This window comes from Pleuronectes platessa, chromosome 15, assembly GCF_947347685.1.
Source record: "Pleuronectes platessa chromosome 15, fPlePla1.1, whole genome shotgun sequence".
Classification (NCBI taxonomy): Eukaryota; Metazoa; Chordata; class Actinopteri; order Pleuronectiformes; family Pleuronectidae; genus Pleuronectes; species Pleuronectes platessa.
The window spans coordinates 18,629,586-18,650,481 of NC_070640.1; the positions used below are offsets into that span (position 1 = coordinate 18,629,586).

Sequence of the window (20,896 nt, forward strand, 5' to 3'; positions counted from 1 at the left end):
GCAGTGGGGACTATTTTTGAATGCGGATGGATATCAGTGAGTGACGTATCCAGGCTCCCCTATATATGTAACGTTGCACTAGACTGCGGCAGAACCAGATCGCGAAGCACATAGAGACGCACATCTTCTACGCTTGAAAATACAAACTACGTTGCGAACGTAAGTAGGCATTTTAATATTTTGTTGATGTTGAACTGTTCTTATACATACACGATAACAGTAATGCCGTAATCTGTTTAGAAACTTTAGTGATTTTACAGCTTCGCTTAGGGAAGCGTCAAAGGTTTCAAAATGTTAAATCCACATTCATATCAGGCTGTTTAGTGACATTACTAACGTGCTTCGAACGAATATCACTGTTTTTACGGTTATCGTCGATTTCGTCGAAGCTACACCATCGAAGGGAAAAGCTAATGCTACAGCAGTGACTCGACACTTCCAGTATCGTCCATTAGCGGGTGACGTTAGCTGAACAAAAGGAGAGTCAATAAGATCTCAAAATGGCGCCCGGGCCGTAATGGCGGCCGCGCTGCCGATGGAAGGGAACTGTGAACCGATTTGTAAATCAACATTTTAAATGGACAATTATTAATTACGTGGCTTCGATTTTAAACTTAAAGATGACCCTGTCGTACATTTAACCTTTTAGATGGAGATATTGCTGCTATTTGTCTAGGCACAGGATATTCATTCACTAAAGTGACAACTGTTTCGCTGTAGTTTGTCCATATGTCTAATGTTAAATAAGATGTTATTTACAAAATGTTATTTTCTAACCATTTACCCCCCTTTATATTCTACATAGGTTAAACCATGCAGATCTTTGTCAAGACCCTCACGGGCAAGACCATCACCCTCGAGGTTGAGCCTAGTGACACAATTGAAAATGTCAAGGCCAAGATCCAGGACAAGGAAGGCATTCCCCCAGATCAGCAGAGGCTGATCTTTGCCGGTAAGCAGCTGGAAGATGGCCGCACCCTCTCCGACTACAACATCCAGAAGGAGTCCACCCTCCATCTTGTCCTCCGTCTGAGGGGAGGCATGCAGATCTTCGTCAAGACCCTCACTGGCAAGACCATCACCCTGGAGGTTGAGCCCAGCGACACCATTGAAAATGTTAAGGCAAAGATCCAGGACAAGGAAGGCATTCCCCCAGATCAGCAGAGGCTGATCTTTGCCGGCAAGCAGCTGGAAGATGGCCGCACCCTCTCCGACTACAACATCCAGAAGGAGTCCACCCTCCATCTTGTCCTCCGTCTGAGGGGAGGCATGCAGATCTTCGTCAAGACCCTCACGGGCAAGACCATCACCCTGGAAGTTGAGCCCAGCGACACCATTGAAAATGTCAAGGCCAAGATCCAGGACAAGGAAGGCATTCCCCCAGATCAGCAGAGGCTGATCTTTGCCGGTAAGCAGCTGGAAGATGGCCGCACCCTCTCCGACTACAACATCCAGAAGGAGTCCACCCTCCATCTTGTCCTCCGTCTGAGGGGAGGCATGCAGATCTTCGTCAAGACCCTCACTGGCAAGACCATCACCCTGGAGGTTGAGCCCAGCGACACTATTGAAAATGTTAAGGCAAAGATCCAGGACAAGGAAGGCATTCCCCCAGATCAGCAGAGGCTGATCTTTGCCGGCAAGCAGCTGGAAGATGGCCGCACCCTCTCCGACTACAACATCCAGAAGGAGTCCACCCTCCATCTTGTCCTCCGTCTGAGGGGAGGCATGCAGATCTTCGTCAAGACCCTCACGGGCAAGACCATCACCCTGGAAGTTGAGCCCAGCGACACCATTGAAAATGTCAAGGCCAAGATCCAGGACAAGGAAGGCATTCCCCCAGATCAGCAGAGGCTGATCTTTGCCGGTAAGCAGCTGGAAGATGGCCGCACCCTCTCCGACTACAACATCCAGAAGGAGTCCACCCTCCATCTTGTCCTCCGTCTGAGGGGAGGCATGCAGATCTTCGTCAAGACCCTCACTGGCAAGACCATCACCCTGGAGGTTGAGCCCAGCGACACCATTGAAAATGTTAAGGCAAAGATCCAGGACAAGGAAGGCATTCCCCCAGATCAGCAGAGGCTGATCTTTGCCGGCAAGCAGCTGGAAGATGGCCGCACCCTCTCCGACTACAACATCCAGAAGGAGTCCACCCTCCATCTTGTCCTCCGTCTGAGGGGAGGCATGCAGATCTTCGTCAAGACCCTCACGGGCAAGACCATCACCCTGGAGGTTGAGCCCAGCGACACCATTGAAAATGTCAAGGCCAAGATCCAGGACAAGGAAGGCATTCCCCCAGATCAGCAGAGGCTGATCTTTGCTGGCAAGCAGCTGGAAGATGGCCGCACCCTCTCCGACTACAACATCCAGAAGGAGTCCACCCTCCATCTTGTCCTCCGTCTGAGGGGAGGCATGCAGATCTTCGTCAAGACCCTCACGGGCAAGACCATCACCCTGGAGGTTGAGCCCAGCGACACCATTGAAAATGTCAAGGCCAAGATCCAGGACAAGGAAGGCATTCCCCCAGATCAGCAGAGGCTGATCTTTGCCGGCAAGCAGTTGGAAGATGGCCGCACCCTCTCCGACTACAACATCCAGAAGGAGTCCACCCTCCATCTTGTCCTCCGTCTGAGGGGAGGTATGCAGATCTTCGTCAAGACCCTCACGGGCAAGACCATCACCCTGGAGGTTGAGCCCAGCGACACCATTGAAAATGTTAAGGCCAAGATCCAGGACAAGGAAGGCATTCCCCCAGATCAGCAGAGGCTGATCTTTGCCGGCAAGCAGTTGGAAGATGGCCGCACCCTCTCCGACTACAACATCCAGAAGGAGTCCACCCTCCATCTTGTCCTCCGTCTGAGGGGAGGTATGCAGATCTTCGTCAAGACCCTCACGGGCAAGACCATCACCCTGGAGGTTGAGCCCAGCGACACCATTGAAAATGTCAAGGCCAAGATCCAGGACAAGGAAGGCATTCCCCCAGATCAGCAGAGGCTGATCTTTGCCGGCAAGCAGCTGGAAGATGGCCGCACCCTCTCCGACTACAACATCCAGAAGGAGTCCACCCTCCATCTTGTTCTGCGGCTGAGGGGCGGGCAGTAAACTGCAGCACAATTCCATGTTATTCACCATAGTTCTCGCCATATTTGTTTAAATATGACATGCTGTTAAAGTTATTAAAATTTTAACCTTTACATGACCAAAATGACAATTAATAAAAGGTTAAACTTAACTTCCTGGTGTTCTTTCTTGATGCAAATCCCATTTTATATTGATTGTAAAAACAACACAATATTAAGGTGCAACTAATGGTAACGTTGACATCAGCTAATATGTAAAAATGCATTTAAATATATTGCCATGTTGGAACTTTTGTGACTAATGTAAAGCAGTTCTCTAATTTGTAATCTTGTCAAACAAACTGGCAATATTATGGCAGGACTTGTTCCTGCTCAATACTGGAAATCCATTAAGTTGTTTCCTTTGTGGTACATTCAAAAGACAAGATGTAGCAATAACATTAAAGTAACTTTTCAATAAACTAATTTGAATATCATGCTTCTAAGGCAGTAGTTAATTGAATATGCTGCAAATATGTATTCTTTTAAGACTATATGACTAGAAGTAAGCAGGCTTATTCTTGACCAATAATGTACATCACAATTTTGCATTAATTTATATTGAATCATCCATAGATATTGTACAAGCCTGTTCACAAAGCTGTGCTTCTTTAAGTGGGTGCAGTGGAGCACAGAGAGGGTTGATGCACAAATCAAGAGTGCAGAACAGGCGAAATGGGTGAGGACATTTTTTACCTTAGGGTGTGGCGCCATCTAGTGTTGACCACGCGGTTTAGTCTCGTAAGCGTTTTTATCCTGATGGAGAACATTTTGTATCACTAGAAAGGACAAAGAGTCCATGTTCATATCACACATCTGTACAAGCACTCTACTGCAGTGGTGATGTCCTGGTGGCAGCCAGAAGGGAACATGATGTCATTCATAGTAAGCCTGGGTAGTTGTAAAAGTAATATGCTTTATTCAAAGCATAAAAAACATACATTTAAATAAGCTATGGAATGTAAACATGTAATTACACCAAAATGAAATATACTTTTTCTCCACTATACATTTATTTGGCAATTATAGTTACTTCATAGATAAAGCTTTTGCATACAAACCTATGATAATCTTAAATATACAGTAAACATACATGATTAAGATTAAACAAGTTGTTCCCACCCTTATTGGCTTATGATCCTTAACAAAAAAGTTTTCTTGTTATGTTACAGCTGGCTGAATTAACAATTCCACCAAAGATATATTTCCCCTGCAGATCTCTAAAATAGATACATTTCATCAACACGTTTTAGGCCCCGAAGGGTTAAATGATCCCATGTTTACATTAAATTAAAAGATTAGAAAACAGAAAACATGTTTGAGCAGCAAAACTTGGTCTTCCTTTTTCCCCCCACACCATTATTTATCTCATGACCCCATCGTATTTATTGTGTGACCTTATGTAAGATGCCCTACCCCTAGATTGAGAACCATTGGACTTAGCTGTAAAACTGAATGAATCACTCGATGATAGATTCACTTCAAATCTTATATTGTTTCTTATGCACTGATGCATCACTGTTAACAATCTAATTACATCATATATGATTATATAAAAGTCACAATGACTATTTTTCTTTTATTGTTCATCCTTTATGAACATTAGACTGATAATACATCTGGATTTTTTATTTAAGATAGATTTTTAATGTCATAAAAGGCCCTTCTTGCTTTTGAACCCCACTGATGTGAAGTCACGTGAAAGGCGAAGTTTAGGGACATGACTGTAAGAATGTAGTATGGATTATAGAGCACACCAGGGTTGTGCTGTGGTATTTACCATCTAATCCCAAAAAAAACTGTCTCAACGATGTTATGTGGATAATCTGGTGTCATCTGTTTATTCTGCCAACATCATTGATCTCATAGTCTCATAAAACTTCTGACTCTACAATCTGCTGTTAGGTTGTTTACAACGATCAGGAAAGGGTAAGAGGCAGAGTTCATGAAACACACTCCTTATTCAAATATGAACATAAATTGTTTCATATACTTTTCAGACTAGCTGTACTCTAAAAAACAATAATATATATTAGCTACTTGACTTGTTCAGCCAGTTCCTCTGAAACTATTTTTTAAACAAAGTAATTGAGCAGTTGTAACTAGTCACACCAGTCGTTTGTTAAACGAACAGATTAACTGCGTGGTTGTGTTGTCTTTATCTATCATGTCTTACTCAATATGGGAGTGTCTATTATTTATATGGACTTCCTGGTTGGTACAATTAGAAGAAGAAGAATTATTTGATGAACACTTCACTTGAGGGCAGACTCATTTCTTAAGATCTCCACATGACTCATTCACATGTGACTCATGATGGTCACATGACCGCAGGTTAGTCGTGCAGTAGTTGACAGAAACTACTGTGAGCACTGAGTGTTGTGTATTGGATTTGAAATATACCTACACACTCCATATTCTCCTTTCACATATATAAGTTTACATTTAAAACAACTAAACTCCTTGTATGACAGAGTAGACTATATGAGAATACATGGTGGCACTGGTTGTCAACAAAACTTTATAAAGAGGCTGTATAGACTGATTAGGAGGGCCAGCTCGGTTCTGGGATGCCCCCTTGACCCACTGTACAACCAGCTCTGCTCCCAGTAGAACTACACACACCCATTATGGACTGCACTTTAACTCTGGTTTAACTCTATTGTGCAATATTCATTCTGTCTGTGCAATACAATGGTTCATTTGCATCCATTCACTGTTCATATTCTCACACTGTACATACTTTTCTTATTTTTATACTATATAAATTAGTTTATATTCCAATCATATTTTTGTTATATTTCCTTACTATTATCTTTACTCTTAGGTATTGCATGTTACTTATTATTACCTTGATGGCCATGTTTGTCTCTTGCTGCTGTAATATTGCACATTTTAAGATAATTTTTATCTTAAAAAGGAGAAAAAAAGGCGACAAGGCGGAACTATTTTGAGTCGCGGACGGACACAGGTTGATGACGTGTCTCCTGTATAAATGGTCCTGTCCCCCAGGCAACTGCATTCACGGGAGCTGTTGTGACCAGAGAGCGGCAGACGACACCGAAAGGGACTGTAAGTGCATCCATCGGCCTCTGAACATGTCAATACTATACATTAATATTCATTTGTTATTAGCAGTGACATCTTAGTGGATTTGTTCTTTTACCAGAGTCTGTGGTCTGTGTAGCAGCCAAACCAAAAATAACGCCTCTCAAACAAACAACATACGTAATCCATGTTTTATGATTCATATAATTCATCCTAAACTTGCGTAAGCACGTGAGAGACAAGTAGGAGTAGTCACAGGTAACAACGTCACATTTTCTAGCTGTGTCCTCCATTAGCGGGTTACGTTAGCCGAACAAACGACAGCAAACAACAATAGCTTATTTTAAAATGGCGCTGGTGCTCGAATCCTCGGCTTCCTACCAGTATGTTCGTGTCACACAGTAGCTCTTAGCGAATTGTCACTGCTCATAACAGCAGGCTGTATGTTTAAAGAGTGTATAACGTTTAATATGATTCAACAATTGTTCTACAGCTCCTGTCACAAATCCTGTAAAGGGACATTTAATAAACTGTAGATGTAAGATTTGAAATGGCTGAGGCTGTGTTTCATACGTGGTGTTTTCATTCCTGTGTTTCCTGTTACATTTAGAGGCCTTACATAGTGTCTTTATATTTTCTCAGGTGCAATCATGCAGATCTTTGTGAAGACCCTCACGGGCAAGACCATCACCCTCGAGGTTGAGCCCAGTGACACAATTGAAAATGTCAAGGCCAAGATCCAGGACAAGGAAGGCATTCCCCCAGATCAGCAGAGGCTGATCTTTGCCGGCAAGCAGCTGGAAGATGGCCGCACCCTCTCCGACTACAACATCCAGAAGGAGTCAACCCTCCATCTTGTCCTCCGTCTGAGGGGAGGTATGCAGATCTTCGTCAAGACCCTCACTGGCAAGACCATCACCCTGGAGGTTGAGCCAAGCGACACCATTGAAAATGTCAAGGCCAAGATCCAGGACAAGGAAGGCATTCCCCCAGATCAGCAGAGGCTGATCTTTGCCGGCAAGCAGCTGGAAGATGGCCGCACCCTCTCCGACTACAACATCCAGAAGGAGTCCACCCTCCATCTTGTCCTCCGTCTGAGGGGAGGTATGCAGATCTTCGTCAAAACCCTCACGGGCAAGACCATCACCCTGGAGGTTGAGCCCAGCGACACCATTGAAAATGTCAAGGCCAAGATCCAGGACAAGGAAGGCATTCCCCCAGATCAGCAGAGGCTGATCTTTGCTGGCAAGCAGCTGGAAGATGGCCGCACCCTCTCCGACTACAACATCCAGAAGGAGTCCACCCTCCATCTTGTCCTGCGTCTGAGGGGTGGTCAATAAATGTCCCTAGATATTACTTGATTAACATGACAACCTGACCAAATAAAAGTTGAGATTGAATTACATTGTGGTTTATTTATCTTGTACATTCAGGCATCTGCCCACTAACAATTTAGCTATCAAACATAAACCAGCACTAAAAACAAATTTACAGTTATCTTTGAAATCACTCTATATTTGTTTCTAAAGTATCATTTATTTCTTACACAATTAACCAGCAACCCAAGATTTTACAATAAACTTCCTGTTGCTAATTTATGAAAATTTAGTGGATGTGACTGCATCGTACAGGCTAGTTCAAAAGATAAAGTACAGCAGTGTAGGATAAGGTCAGTTGTGTTTTTCTGAATAGTTGATTTCTATTTGTTCATAGCAGCAGGTAGTTAAGGATTCTTGATCATTTATATTTGTAAAATCAGGAGCAAGAACTATCTTGACAAGTCCTGTTACTGAGTTTAATCACTATCACACTTCACTGCAATGAAGTGTAGATCCACTAGAGGTCGCCCTCCATAAAGCTACAGTTTTTGTTCTTCCTGTATCATCGCACAGATACTGAATGCGGTCTAAAGGGAGTGCCCTCTCATTGCCTGATCTGCCCTGAAATCCCAGTTTCTCACACGTTGAAACAACACCAAGCTTGACCTTACATTTTTGCACACATAGAACAAGATGGGTTTATGGTCGGCTATGGATTAGTCTCATGATATTCTGGTTATTCATATTGAAACTGATGATTTTACATTTAAAAGGCTGTTGAGTGCAGTAGTTCAATACACTAAGAGTAAAGTGAAGGTGGTTTGAAAAATAAAGCCATCAATACATTATCACTTAACTTCACACAATCTACAGTCACTATAACAACCTAAATCAGTTCAATATTTGGTATGATCCCTTTTTCAAACAGCACCAGTTCAGTACAATTGCGGTTTTGCAAGGCACTCTGCAGATCATTAGAGAACTATCAGTGGACCAGTAGTACCAGTTCTATGGATTAAATTTGCATTGAACAGTGAAAAATCGACAAAAAAGACATTTCAGCACAAAAAACTACGGAAAATCCCCCAGGAGAGCATATATCTCCTACAAGGCCAAACAGTCCCTTTAAACTACATCAAACTGCTCCAAATATCAGGCACCCACATCTATTAACTTAATGTGCTTGATTTATATCATTATGATCCAAAAATTATTCCTGGATCTTCACAAAATAAAAGTGAAAACTGTCACTTGAGTTGCATTATGTGAGAATGTTGCTAGATTACTCCCGATCACTGTCTGTCCACCATGATCATAGCACCTAATTACAACACAGAGACAAACTAATGTACTGGTGTTGTGCATGTCCCTCTCAACTACCCACCTCTTTTGCACGGCCCTTCTTGTAGTCTACCAAACATGTTGTGTTTCCCCAGTGACCGATTCCTGCAGTAACAATATTAGAGTAGTAGGACATGTTTATATGTTATAATTAGAGCCACTATACAATAGAAATACAGCAGAGAGATTTATCATTAAACCTTATATGTCAAAAAGTTTTGTGAGATTTACATGTTCCTAAAGTGACATGTAACCTAATTATTGAAGTGTGACGTGTGCACTGTGCTGATCCCTCTGCCCCTCTCTCACTTGGTGTGTCTGCAGCCTGACAAGTGAAAGGGCTGCATATATCAGCTGGAGCCTAGGAGCCTGTGTCAGTGTGTGCAGGCGGTGTAGGGGGGAAGGAATGGCAGGCTGGGGGATCTTCTTCCTCTCTCTGCTCAACTACAAGACAGAGAAATATGTCATCGCAGAGAACAGGAGGATTGGAATATTGTTTCGTCTCTATCAGCTGGCCGTACTGGGATACATAATAGGGTGAGGAGCAATATGCATGTCTTGGCTTTTTACTAACATGGATGGCATTAAGTAACCTTTTACAGAGTGATTCACAAGTTAAAAATAGTTGAGCTGGTCAAAAAAAGTTTTTTTAGGTTTTAAAGTGGCAGCGTCACTTTGTTTTCAGATCTGGAAAAAGGGTTTTCTCTTTTGAAATTAGGTAGGATTGTGTTGGTAAATTATCTAATGTGTCAAACTGCTATGGACGGAGTGGGTTATGTTACCTCACCGTTCACTGTGTTATGTCACATGCATGTAAGAGACATGATGAAAAGCAGCAGACGGGTGATTACAGCGATAAACAACAAACTATGACACATTTACCACTACTTACCATTACGTTAAATCACTTTTTTGAATTGAAAGATTATATATAGTGTAAAGTCTGATCTCAGTATTAAATTTGACTGTGACTTCATTAAACCTAATGGTAAATTTCGAATGTCGAACAGCAATCACTAAACCAGATTTAGCTGGATTTTTTTATGTGAATTCAGGAAATAAAGCAAGACTTCATAAACACAAAAAAATTAAAAGAACTGTCCGAATTTATAATGACATTTTAAACGAACAAAAAGAAAACAGTTATATTTATGTCAAACATCATTTTTTGCATGTACTGTCACTTTAGCTGTTCATTTTTTGTGTTGAGCACATACCTGCAATGTTTGTTCAACAATGTACAAGTTTTTGACTAAAGTTGCAAAAAGAGCTGAGAAGGTGACGGGTACAATTCATTCTATCAACTGGTTTGAGCTCACTGGTTTAGAGGGAGAAGTTGTGCTGTGTGTGGTGGTGGAGGCAGCAGTGTGTCTGCTGCAGGCTGGTTGTAAAAATCACAGGCATGTGCTGCAGCTCATGTTCACATGCACTGATTTTCATTTCTGTCTCACTCCTGAGACCTTTAGTGGTTTTAATTCAATTAATTTGCTGCTGGAGTCTCGTCCTGTGTGTGAACATTACACACTGGTTCTAACATTATTGTTGTGAAGCAGTGGTAGATCAAGGATTCTTGCAGGGACCATAAAGGACCCACAATTCACACAATTATATGTCCATGAACATCCATGAACAATTACATATTCAGTAAGATGCACATTTAAGTCATTCCTTTGTTTACTGTTACAGCTATAGCTTTGATCAAAGGCCCATATCAGTAAATATAGTTTGAAAATGTTATGTAAGAATTAATATGTTTATTGTTGGTATATAGCAGAAGAATAGTATAACAATTATAGTTCCAGCTGTGTTGTATCAAATATCCTGCCATGTATTCTATGATAACCATTAGCATTACTCATGCTGGTGAACACACTTACAGACAGTGTGTGGTGTCAGCCCAGATTACATGCTGCTCAACAAGGCATCATATTTTGATATCGCACATGTTTCATTGACATAAAACAAAACAATGTCCACAAACATAATAATTGATTTTGGATGTATTCTGCATGTGTGACATCATGCAGTCTAAAGTTTCCATGTAAACCTCAGGTGGGTGTTTGTGGTGAGGAAGGGCTACCAGGAGAGAGAGGAGGCCATCCAGACGTCAGTCATCACCAAGCTCAAAGGTGTCACACTGACCAACAGCTCAGAGTCTGGGCTCCACCTCTGGAGCGCTGAGGACTACGTCATACCTCCAAATGTGAGTCCGCTGTATCTTCCCCTTCTCTTTCAGTCTAGCTATATGCATCTTCCACATAAACATAAAAACAAAACCACCCCATGAGTTTAAAAAAGGCCGTCCCACCTCGCAGTGTGTGTATTGATGTCAGAGCGTTCCCTAATTACAACGAGATTATCAGTACGTTGAGTGTCAGCATTAGCCTCAACACCCAACTAAACAGATTTAACAATATTGAACTTCCGGGGGAGTGTAATTAGTTTAACCTTTTGCTTGTCGAACTCATTGTCTTGACCTGAATTTTCCTTTTTTAGGGCGAACAGGTGTTCTTCATAGTAACAAATTACATAGAGACGCCCAATCAGAGACTGGGCTTCTGTGCTGAGGTGAGGACACAGAAATCCTAATGTCTGAATTACTATAAATCACACTGTTACAGATGTTTTCACATCCAGCAGCTTTTATCGTTCCTCACAGAGTTACAAGGTGCCGAATGGACGATGTCTCAGTGATGATGACTGCGTCGAAGGTGAGGCTGTAACCGCTGGCCATGGTGAGGACCTCACACCCATGTTTTCAGCTCAGATACAGGTTTACATTTTCCAGATGCATGCAGACATTTCATTGCTCATTTATACGTTTTTTTTATTAACTAATCATAGAAAATTCACACATACCGACAGTACTCCAATATGTATTGTTCTGTAACAAACTTCTCCCAGCCAAGAATCTGTTCTTCCTCTGTCAGGGGTCAAGACCGGCCTATGCATAAACAGCACCGGGACCTGTGAGATTCACGCCTGGTGTCCGGTCGAATACACCAAGCGTCCCGCGTGAGAATCCCTGCTCTGTTGCAGAACTTTAGAAATTAATCCATTTTGTGCTGTGGCATTCACACAGACTGTGACCCCTACCCCCCCACCCCTGCACACACAGATATTTCACAGCTTCTATTTATTACTAATACAGCCTGTCAGCTCCAGTTCTTTTTCCCCCTCTCACACAGCCGCCTGTCTCTTTCATTCGCAGAGAGCCTTTACTGAGCGAGGCAGAAAACTTCACCATCTACATCAAGAATTTCATCCGCTTCCCAAAGTTTGAATTCTCCAAGTAAGTGGCGCTGACTGCCAGAGTGAACACTCAAGACATCAGGACACAGATGAGTGAGAGAGCTGAGGGATATACGTTCCAGCGGCTGCTTTAAATAACTTTAGGGTGCAGAGAGCCTTCTATTTATACCGGCCTGTGCATTGCACTCGGTGAGACAGTGAAACAGTCATCTGAGATGTCCTTGACAGCAGGCCTGGCTCAGGACAGGTGTCAGATCAGATGGGGCTAGCCCACTGAGCTGTTCTGCCCTCTGTCGCCCCCCCTTGCTCTTTTCTGTTCCACTCCTGCTAGAAAGCATCGAGATGCCACAAGCCACACTTGATTCATCAGTCAGGACCTTATTCCAATTACACACTCATCTCTCTTGTGTTTCCGTACTGATCTTGACGTGCCGAGGCCTATGGGGTTTGGCAGGTAATAGAAATCCCTCTTAATCGGTGCTACTTGAAATGGCTGGCAACATGACTCGTCCTATTATGTGGCACACGCGGTTTCACTCTGTTCTTATAGCAAGAAGGTGTAAACATGTGGTTTGAATCCTGCATGTTTAAAATAAATGATCAAAATGTCAAAGGCAAATGAAAACTCTTACTTGGCATAGTCAGCTGTGTCTCGCAGTCTGACAACTTTACCTTTGATGATTTTCATCTTTTAACTTCACCGGATAAAGGGGATATGAAAAATCTCCCTTTCAATCTGGATTGATAAACTTAAAGATACACATTTCTTGTCTTCCCCTTTTAGGTCTAACGTCCTTGAAACCTCTGACGATAGCTATCTGAAGAGATGCTCCTACGACAGAGAGAATCATCATTACTGCCCTATCTTCCGACTTGGAGATCTGGTGAGCTGGACTGGACACGACTTCCAGGACATGGCTGTGAAGGTACAAACTAAAACAATGTGTCACTTCAGACTGATATTCTGCTTCTGCACTGCTAAGTTCATTTGTTTCTGTATAGCTGGGTATTAACAAACTATAGAATGGCACTCAGTAGAGCACATACCTCCACCAAGGCCTATTAGTCCATTGAAATCCAATGAAGCTGCACCAAGTTACACACACTCAGAGATATCAGTCCTCAATGTATGTCTGATTTCTGCATTATTTCTTGAGAATCGTGGATGTGAAGCTTAAATCAAATCTGCTTCAAACGTTTATGAGCTCTTCCTTGATCCCTATTCCACCCTTCCACCAAGATTCAATTAAATTGGTTAAGTGGTTTATGCTTACAGACAGACAAGCAGCAATGGAAACATAACCTCCTTGGTGGAATTAACAGCCACAGCATCTGGTCTGAGCAGCTCTACTACATCAGAAAAGTGTCACACACTAAAGTAAAATAAAAAGATATCTGCATCATTCATTCATACTGTGATATCAAACCATGTGGAGCCGTGGTTCACATCACTTCTTTAACTAGAATGTCACTCAGTAGAGAGAATACCTCAGTCCCCTTATATTCAGTCAAGCTGTACCAAAGTTCACACACTCAAAGACACCTTATTCTAAAGATTAATGTTCATTAAATATCTTTTTTAACAGAGAAAATGTTGGAAAAATACTTATTATTATTATTATTATTATTATTGTAGTAGCCTATTTGTATTATCGTTATATACAGTATGTACTTGTGTCCATAGGGTGGATCTGTTGGTATCCTCATCGAGTGGAACTGTGACCTGGATAGGGACTCCTCACAGTGTAATCCACATTACAGCTTCACTCGTTTGGATATGAACTTGAACAACTCAGTCACATCTGGATACAACTTCAGGTGCGTCCTCTCAAGCATGAAACAAGAAATAAGTCTGTCGTCCCACTGTCTGTCTAACCTGTCTCCTTTTCATCTCCTGCACCTAAAGTCCACTGACTTGTTTCTCCCCCTGCAGATATGCCAGGTATTACAAGGATCAAAATGGTGAAACCTATCGCACTTTGTATAAAGTGTATGGAATTCGCTTCGACATAATGATCAACGGCCAGGTACAACAGAAATATGAGACGTGTTTCCCCCACGACATGATTCCTGTAGCCACCTGCAGTGACTGTCTGTTATTGTTGTACAGGCTGGAAAATTCAACATTGTTCCCACAATAATTGCCATTGGTTCTGGTATTGCCCTGCTGGGTGCTGTGAGTAACTTTTTCTGAAATTCTATGTTGATGTGCATGTGGGTTATTATTGATGTGTTATTCTAGTATTAAGGTGAAAATAAAAAACATAATACTCTGCAACAAGCAGTGGCGGAACTGTGATCTTTCTAAATAGGGGCAAGATTTACATAGAGGGGCCAATTACACATCCAACATCATTTCACATTTCCTGTTTAAGCTGGTTTCAAATATAGTAGCTGCATCCTTTGAAGGCCTCATTTGAAGGCTCCTCCTTGTCGGCTGACAAATGCGTCATTTTATCCACAAGAAATAAAGGCTCCAACGGGTGGATCCGTACTGGCCCGGCGTATCCCAGGGGTCATTGTGCTTCAGTGACAAACCATTTTTCTAAGAGATAATGGTGCAGGGAGCTGCAGAGATGTCTAATGTGTATTATGCTTCAATCGTACTGAACAGCTAACAGTACACATGTTAAAAAAGGGGACATTAAAACCTTTGTATTGAGCCCGGCACAAAAAGATTGCATCATTTTTGGGCTGGGTAGCCCACACCCTCTGAGGGATGCAGCCTCTGAATAGAGATACTGTGCCCCCCTGATGCCACCCCTGGATTCTCCTCTGAAATCACTAACAGAGAAAATGACCTTCAGCTACTCACTGATATGTTTTTTCTTTCAGGGAGCCTTTGCCTGTGATATGATTCTACTCTACATGATGAACACGAGTTCTTTCTACCGAGAGAGAAAGTTTGAAATCATCAACTTCAAGTATGACTTTAACTGTTTCACATACTCCAATCAATCGTTATCCAAAACTGGTATCATGACATTTGTTGGCACATCTTTCCCCCACTCTGTGTAACAGGAAGGAGCGGACCAAAAACAGGGACGGGAAGACTGGGCACCGGGAGAGGAGAGCCAGGAAACCAGGGGCAGAGAAAGGCGTCGGCAACTCTAACAAAGAGGAGGAAACTGAAGCCAGTAAGGAATCTTCTCCCACAGCAGAGGAAAAACGGGGTCCCACCATTCCACGCAACACAGGTCAAAGATACAACTCCGCTCTCCCCACCCACGTTTCAGAGCAGAAGAACCACATCACGTTCTCGCCACACAGTTAAGGTTATAAGACAGAGGTAGACCAATCAGCCACAGTGGCCCCGGTTATGTTGCAGGAGGTGGAAGCAAAACGTCAAATGGATTGTCCACTTCTTATCTGCTGGTATAACTGTTGCCATTTCAACCAGCTCGAGAGATGCTTGCATTGACTGAAAATGTGTTGGTCCAGGGAAATGTTGATGTGCTGCACTGGTTTGGGGGGCAGGACTCTGATGTCATACAAACAAGAGGGTGGTTTTAAGTTAATGGGTAAGGAACCATGAGATTACAACAGGTCCATTAATAAGAAGTACTGTGATAATGATGATTCATTCATCCAAGAATTTCTGTGAATTGCCAAATATGTGTCAGTTGGTGTTTCAGTTAATATTAATTGTTATAAATTTTATTTCAATTATTTTTTTTATGGTTGGGAATCTAATAGACTAATTTGGCCTCATTTCCCATGTGTGTGTTGTATTCTTGGCCTAAGTTTTGACCTGTTATTTTATGGACTACATTATAAAAATTACACCAAAAATACTAGATATGATAAATCAGTCCTCGGACATCTTCTAAATTCAGTGTAACAGAAAAGGTCATGAAAGAACAGATTGAAGAGAATATATTTTTAGTGCACTCAATGTAAGAAAATGTGAACTGTCTTAATTACTATTCAGCTGGAGGCATCATGTACCTGTGTTGTGACAGACATGTGAACACTAGTTTAACACTGATGTGTTGTGTTTCCTATTCTGTGGTTCTAACATGGATATCTACCATGCAATTGTTAAAGCACACTCTGATCATTATTCACGTAGGACACTGTGGAATGCAGTCTGTCATTTGCCGTCAGTCTTCTCTGAGTCGTCAGGTTCACTGGAGATGTTTGGCCTGATTGACGTTTAAGTGCAGTGACTCCTTTTCCAGTTTTGTTCCTGTGCCTTTTTATTGAATGTTCTTCGTTGCTGGAAACTAGTGTATTTGTCATGTTGATTTCATTTAAGCATGTGACACTGCCTGACAGACAAAATAATGACACTCAGTAGAGCACACATCACTACCAAGACCTAACAGTCCCTTTAAATCCAGTCAAGCTGCACCAAATTTCACACAGATCCTGACAGTTGCTTAAATATATGTTTTCTCCCATCGAGATCCATGAAATCTTCCTTAGAAAACTGAAAATATCTACAAACGCCCTATCTCACAATGCTATGAAGAGTTAGATAACATTCCTAGCACCACATTAAAATGTAAAGGGTTCTTTGATTTTGTGGAAACCATTTTAGCAGTTTTGTGTAATTTTGCAACAAACAAAACAAATAAACGACAAACAAAAAAACATGAATGAAAACATAACTCTTGGCAGAGATAATGTATGCAAACAAATTGTACAGAGGTATTTATTAAAATCATAAATCACATCTATAATCAGAACACAGTCTTGTACATGAAACGTGATGCCACACCTTGTTAAAGTGGTTATGATTTAATATAATTAGGATTTTAATCTATGTTACACCACAACTTATATTATAACAACCGTGGCTTATTCTGGTAGGGATGATTCTGTGCACAGAGCAGAAATACAGGTTAAATAAATTCACAGTCACATGTTAGTGTGTAGCAGGATGAAAAGGGGACCTGTTTATTCTGTATTTGGTAGTTATTGACACATTGTCTAGTATATTAATGGTACATACTGGAAAAATCCTAAATCCTTCACTAATGGCTTATCTACAAACAGCAGGGCAGACAATTTATGACTGGTTTACATAGGATTAGATAGAAATCATTCAGGGGATATTTGTGGGGGATCATTTCAGTACACATGCACCATTCCATAAAGGAAAGTCCAGAAGAGGACGTAGGTGAATAGACCTCCGACGAGGCCTCCAGTGAAGAGCATCCGCCGCGATTTGAAGCACTTGTTCCACCGCCGTCCGGCCTTCAGGATGAGCAGCAGAGAGAGGAGAATTGCGGAGAGGAGATAAAAAATGAAGCCGTACAGTCCGGACAGTCCCAGGATGCCAGCGGTTGCTCCGGACAGAGCAGATACAGAGGTGCGGCAGTAGTCCAGCACGGCGGCGTTGCCCCTCACGGCCACTTCACTGATGAACTGTGGCCCCTCACGCTTGGCTACTACTCCTGCCATGTTGGCTCAAGACTGGTATCAATGGAGGCTGCTGTTGTAACAGGAGAGATTCAGACATGTTTACAGTGCAAATACTAAATATTGTGCAGGTTTGACACACTTGTGTTCTTTCATTTTATGTTGTTCATGTCTTAATTATACTTTTCAAACATATGGAGAGCAGTTTTAGAAAAAAACCTGTAAGATGAAGAATATCAGGAGCCTAAACCTAATTTCAAGCTTAGAACATTTATTGTGATCATTTTTTATATTGATTTATATTAATTTTAATCTTGATATCATTTTTGCCCATATTGCATAATTGACACAATACTAATTGAATCAAACAGAAGTACAACTTCAGCTCCATAATAACAATAACTGCAATGGCACAACAGGGGCACTATATATTTATTTCAATAAGATTTAAATGCATGTAGTTTTACTTTTGATGGAGCATTTATACAATGTGGTACTAATACTTGTGTTTATCAAAATTGATCTTGATGCTTATTTCACTAATGCTAAAAGCAAACCTTTCAACAATAGAAAAGCTGATATCCATGGTTGCATACTGACAGACTTCTGTAGGTCTGATGTCAATATAATTAAATTGGCAGATTTACTGCAATGCTATGAAGGTGGGAAATTAGAAATCAATGATCAATAAAGCATCATTAATAATTATCGCAATATAATTGATCTCTTAAACCGAGACCGTGTCATTCTCTGCTCATAAAGCAGAGTTTTAAACCACAACCTTCATAGGAGGAACAAATACATCTACTGCATTACATAAACTGTATTGATACCTAATTGTTCCTTGCATTACCTATTGTTTGGAAGTTAGGGCAAACATGTGTAAAACAAACACGTCACATTTTCATATCACACAAAAGGTTCTGGTATTTGTGAAACCGACTAACAGCATTTTGAAGTTATACTTAATTAAATCCAATTATGCACAAATAATGTAGAGAGTATTACATAAGTCACTCCCCCACAGTATAGAGAACTTGTCTGAATCTAGAGATCCTTTATAAAAACTCAGTGGAATAGGTGAGATCAAGAAATTAACGGGACAAATATGAACAGGGGACGCAAGACTGTAATAGGGTAAATGTTTTGAATAAATATATTGAGGATTTACAAATATAGCTTGATAGTTTCAAAACAGGGTGATTATCTAATTCAAACCCAAGAATTCGGTGTATTTTGGCTTTATTGGTTAGTACCAAATTACTGATGGAAATAATGAATTAATGAATGAAAATAGGGACACTAATTGTGATGGTTAAGGATAAATTGTTGTGAAAGCTATCGGCCACATTGCTCAGTTCTGATTAAATCCCTGGAATATAGATCAAGAGAGAAAACAGAGGTGTCATTCTGCATTGGTCGGTGTTAGCTTAGCAACTAAATACGATGAAGCTACCTTGCTAACCAACACATGTCAAACCTAGCAGCGGTAACACACATAGACACCTGACACACATACAAACACAAAGCCTAAGAATTACATTGAATGATTTCACTGCGCATTAACCTGATGAAGTGGAGCATTAATGTCGGTGCTGACGCTAACATGCTAGCATCGTTAGTTAGCTCCGCGGCTAGCTCCGCTGACAGCGAGTTTCTCACCGGAGATAAACGCAAGGAAATGTCGGCTCCTCGCAGCGGGATCACAAACTCATGCTCCGTGTGATGTGGTTCTCAAACAGTCCGGTCACTTCTTCAGGTGGAATCGGCCTCTGAGGTGCAGCAGCAGCACATTCACTCTAAAGGCCTCAGTATGCTTCTCCGAGTCCGTTTCGGAATGACGGACGGACGGATCGGACGGACCCTTTTTGATTTATAGTTCTTCGAGCCTTTTTGTTGTGAAAACAATTCACCGCCAGAACAGTAGATGGCGAAACGGAAGTCGAGCTTAGACAAGCCTACCTCATGAGGTATATAGAAGAAGTCCACGCTGGTTTATTTACGTCCTCCCGGCTCCTCACACACAGTGAACGATGGCAACTAACAGAAAAAGGATGTTGATGACGCGACAGTTTTTGCTGAATAAAGTGACACCCAGCGGGTCAAAATGCTTATGTTATCGTGTCTTAACGCAGCGGTTCCCCGGTCTTGTTTCCAAACTGCGTTGCTAATTCAACAGCTGCAACAGCTTGAAGCTACACGGAGGCAGCTAGCTCCCCCCAGCTTCCACACACAGTCAGCACGGACACCCGATACTAGCTACTACCAAGTGTTTGCTTCTAACCTGACGGTGTTTGAGAAACAGTGTCATGCGAGCCGTGGGATTAAAGTCAGCGGGTTTTGGTGCTGTTCCCACCGCAGTTAGCATGGTGGCTAGCCCGCTAGCCCCGTTATCAAAGTTCGTTATAACCTCATGTGACCGTACACACATGCCGTAAGTGCTCTAACCAGCCACCGTCAGCCGGACAACGCCGCTGGCTTAACACACTTGTCACATTAATCATAGAGTCGTAGTTGTGATTTTGGTTTATTGTGATGTAGGGAATGGAACAGGAAGTTTCCATTCCGAAATGCTGGCGTTAGCGGACCAATCACAGCCAAGTGCTATCCGTGGGCTGTCCGTCATTTCGACGTATAGTTAGAAAAATGAGCGCGGCACGAAAAGCTCTCCGATGAGCCTCGGAGAGGCACGGAGAGGGCGTTCCACGTTGGAGAGGGCGGTCCTATCTGTCCGTGTCCGTCAAAACGCAGAAGCATACATTGGCCTTTAATGGGACGACACTCCACGATCACGGGCGGCCATGTTCCTCAGCGGTGCATTGTGGGACCTGGGTAACCATCGAGCAGGAGGCTAAAGATGTGGTGCGTTTCCATGCACGGCAAAGCGTAGGAAACTCCACACCTATACGAGCGACCTGCCCCTTAATTAGTCTGAGTGAACGTGTCATGCCCTTGAGACAATACGTTGCCTGTGGTAAATTATTTTCACATCTTTACCATACAAACAATACAAATTATAATAATGTTTTCCAACACCTCGATTCAAATGAAAGATAAACTGTTTTTTTGCAATCAAAGATAATTCCGGTGACTATTATAAATAAGTTGTCAAAAGGCACAAAGGCCTATTTTCAGTGTTTATATCCACATTACTTTAAATAAAATAACGCTGTTCATGAATAGTTAAGAAAAATGGACAAGTGTGTTGCCAATACACTTATTTGCTGTAACATGTGTAACAGCATTTTATGTGACCATCACATCAGTCCTTTTAATTAAATGTCCATATTTTGTGTTGTCTCGAAGTGAGGTGTAACAAATGAAACTAGTAATGACCCAATTCCACTTAGGTAGGTCATGGCAGTGAGCCAGTACATACCTATGATATATGTTGTGGGCTGTTGATCGGTAAGCTGAAATGTACACTGTGACAAAAAGGAATTAGATATGGTT

At 41.9% G+C, this 20,896-nt stretch overlaps 3 protein-coding genes across 6 annotated transcripts; 2 read left to right on the forward strand and 1 right to left on the reverse strand.

Moving 5' to 3' along the window:
- Positions 1–7,564, forward strand: ubb (ubiquitin B). 2 transcript variants are annotated; one of them, XM_053442243.1, is made up of 3 exons: positions 1–159; positions 806–3,092; positions 6,814–7,564. In XM_053442243.1, exons 2-3 carry the CDS (start codon positions 814–816, stop codon positions 7,502–7,504), a joined length of 2,970 nt encoding a protein of 989 aa, XP_053298218.1. In that variant the 5' UTR covers positions 1–159; positions 806–813; the 3' UTR covers positions 7,505–7,564. The 2 variants fall into 2 exon arrangements, with proteins under 2 accessions (XP_053298218.1, XP_053298217.1); XM_053442242.1 differs by lacking the exons at positions 1–159; positions 806–3,092 and adding an exon at positions 6,043–6,188 and having other exon boundaries at positions 6,807–7,564.
- Positions 7,565–9,197: 1,633 nt separating this feature from the next.
- Positions 9,198–16,525, forward strand: p2rx5 (purinergic receptor P2X, ligand-gated ion channel, 5). The gene is made up of 12 exons (XM_053442247.1): positions 9,198–9,361; positions 10,877–11,027; positions 11,321–11,392; positions 11,484–11,559; positions 11,755–11,839; positions 12,036–12,116; positions 12,861–13,002; positions 13,761–13,894; positions 14,010–14,103; positions 14,187–14,252; positions 14,912–15,000; positions 15,098–16,525. The coding sequence occupies exons 1-12, from the start codon at positions 9,231–9,233 to the stop codon at positions 15,348–15,350; spliced, it is 1,374 nt and encodes a 457-aa protein (XP_053298222.1). The 5' UTR covers positions 9,198–9,230; the 3' UTR covers positions 15,351–16,525.
- A 177-nt stretch (positions 16,526–16,702) lies between these two features.
- On the reverse strand, positions 16,703–19,247 carry emc6 (ER membrane protein complex subunit 6). 3 transcript variants are annotated; one of them, XM_053442245.1, is made up of 2 exons: positions 19,106–19,247; positions 16,703–17,513 (listed from the first exon to the last, which is right to left on the reverse strand). In XM_053442245.1, exon 2 carries the CDS (start codon positions 17,483–17,485, stop codon positions 17,153–17,155), a length of 333 nt encoding a protein of 110 aa, XP_053298220.1. In that variant the 5' UTR covers positions 17,486–17,513; positions 19,106–19,247; the 3' UTR covers positions 16,703–17,152. The 3 variants fall into 3 exon arrangements, with proteins under 3 accessions (XP_053298220.1, XP_053298219.1, XP_053298221.1); XM_053442244.1 differs by having other exon boundaries at positions 16,703–17,516; positions 19,106–19,241; XM_053442246.1 differs by lacking the exon at positions 19,106–19,247 and adding an exon at positions 19,011–19,030.
- Between the last annotated feature and the right edge of the window lie 1,649 nt (positions 19,248–20,896).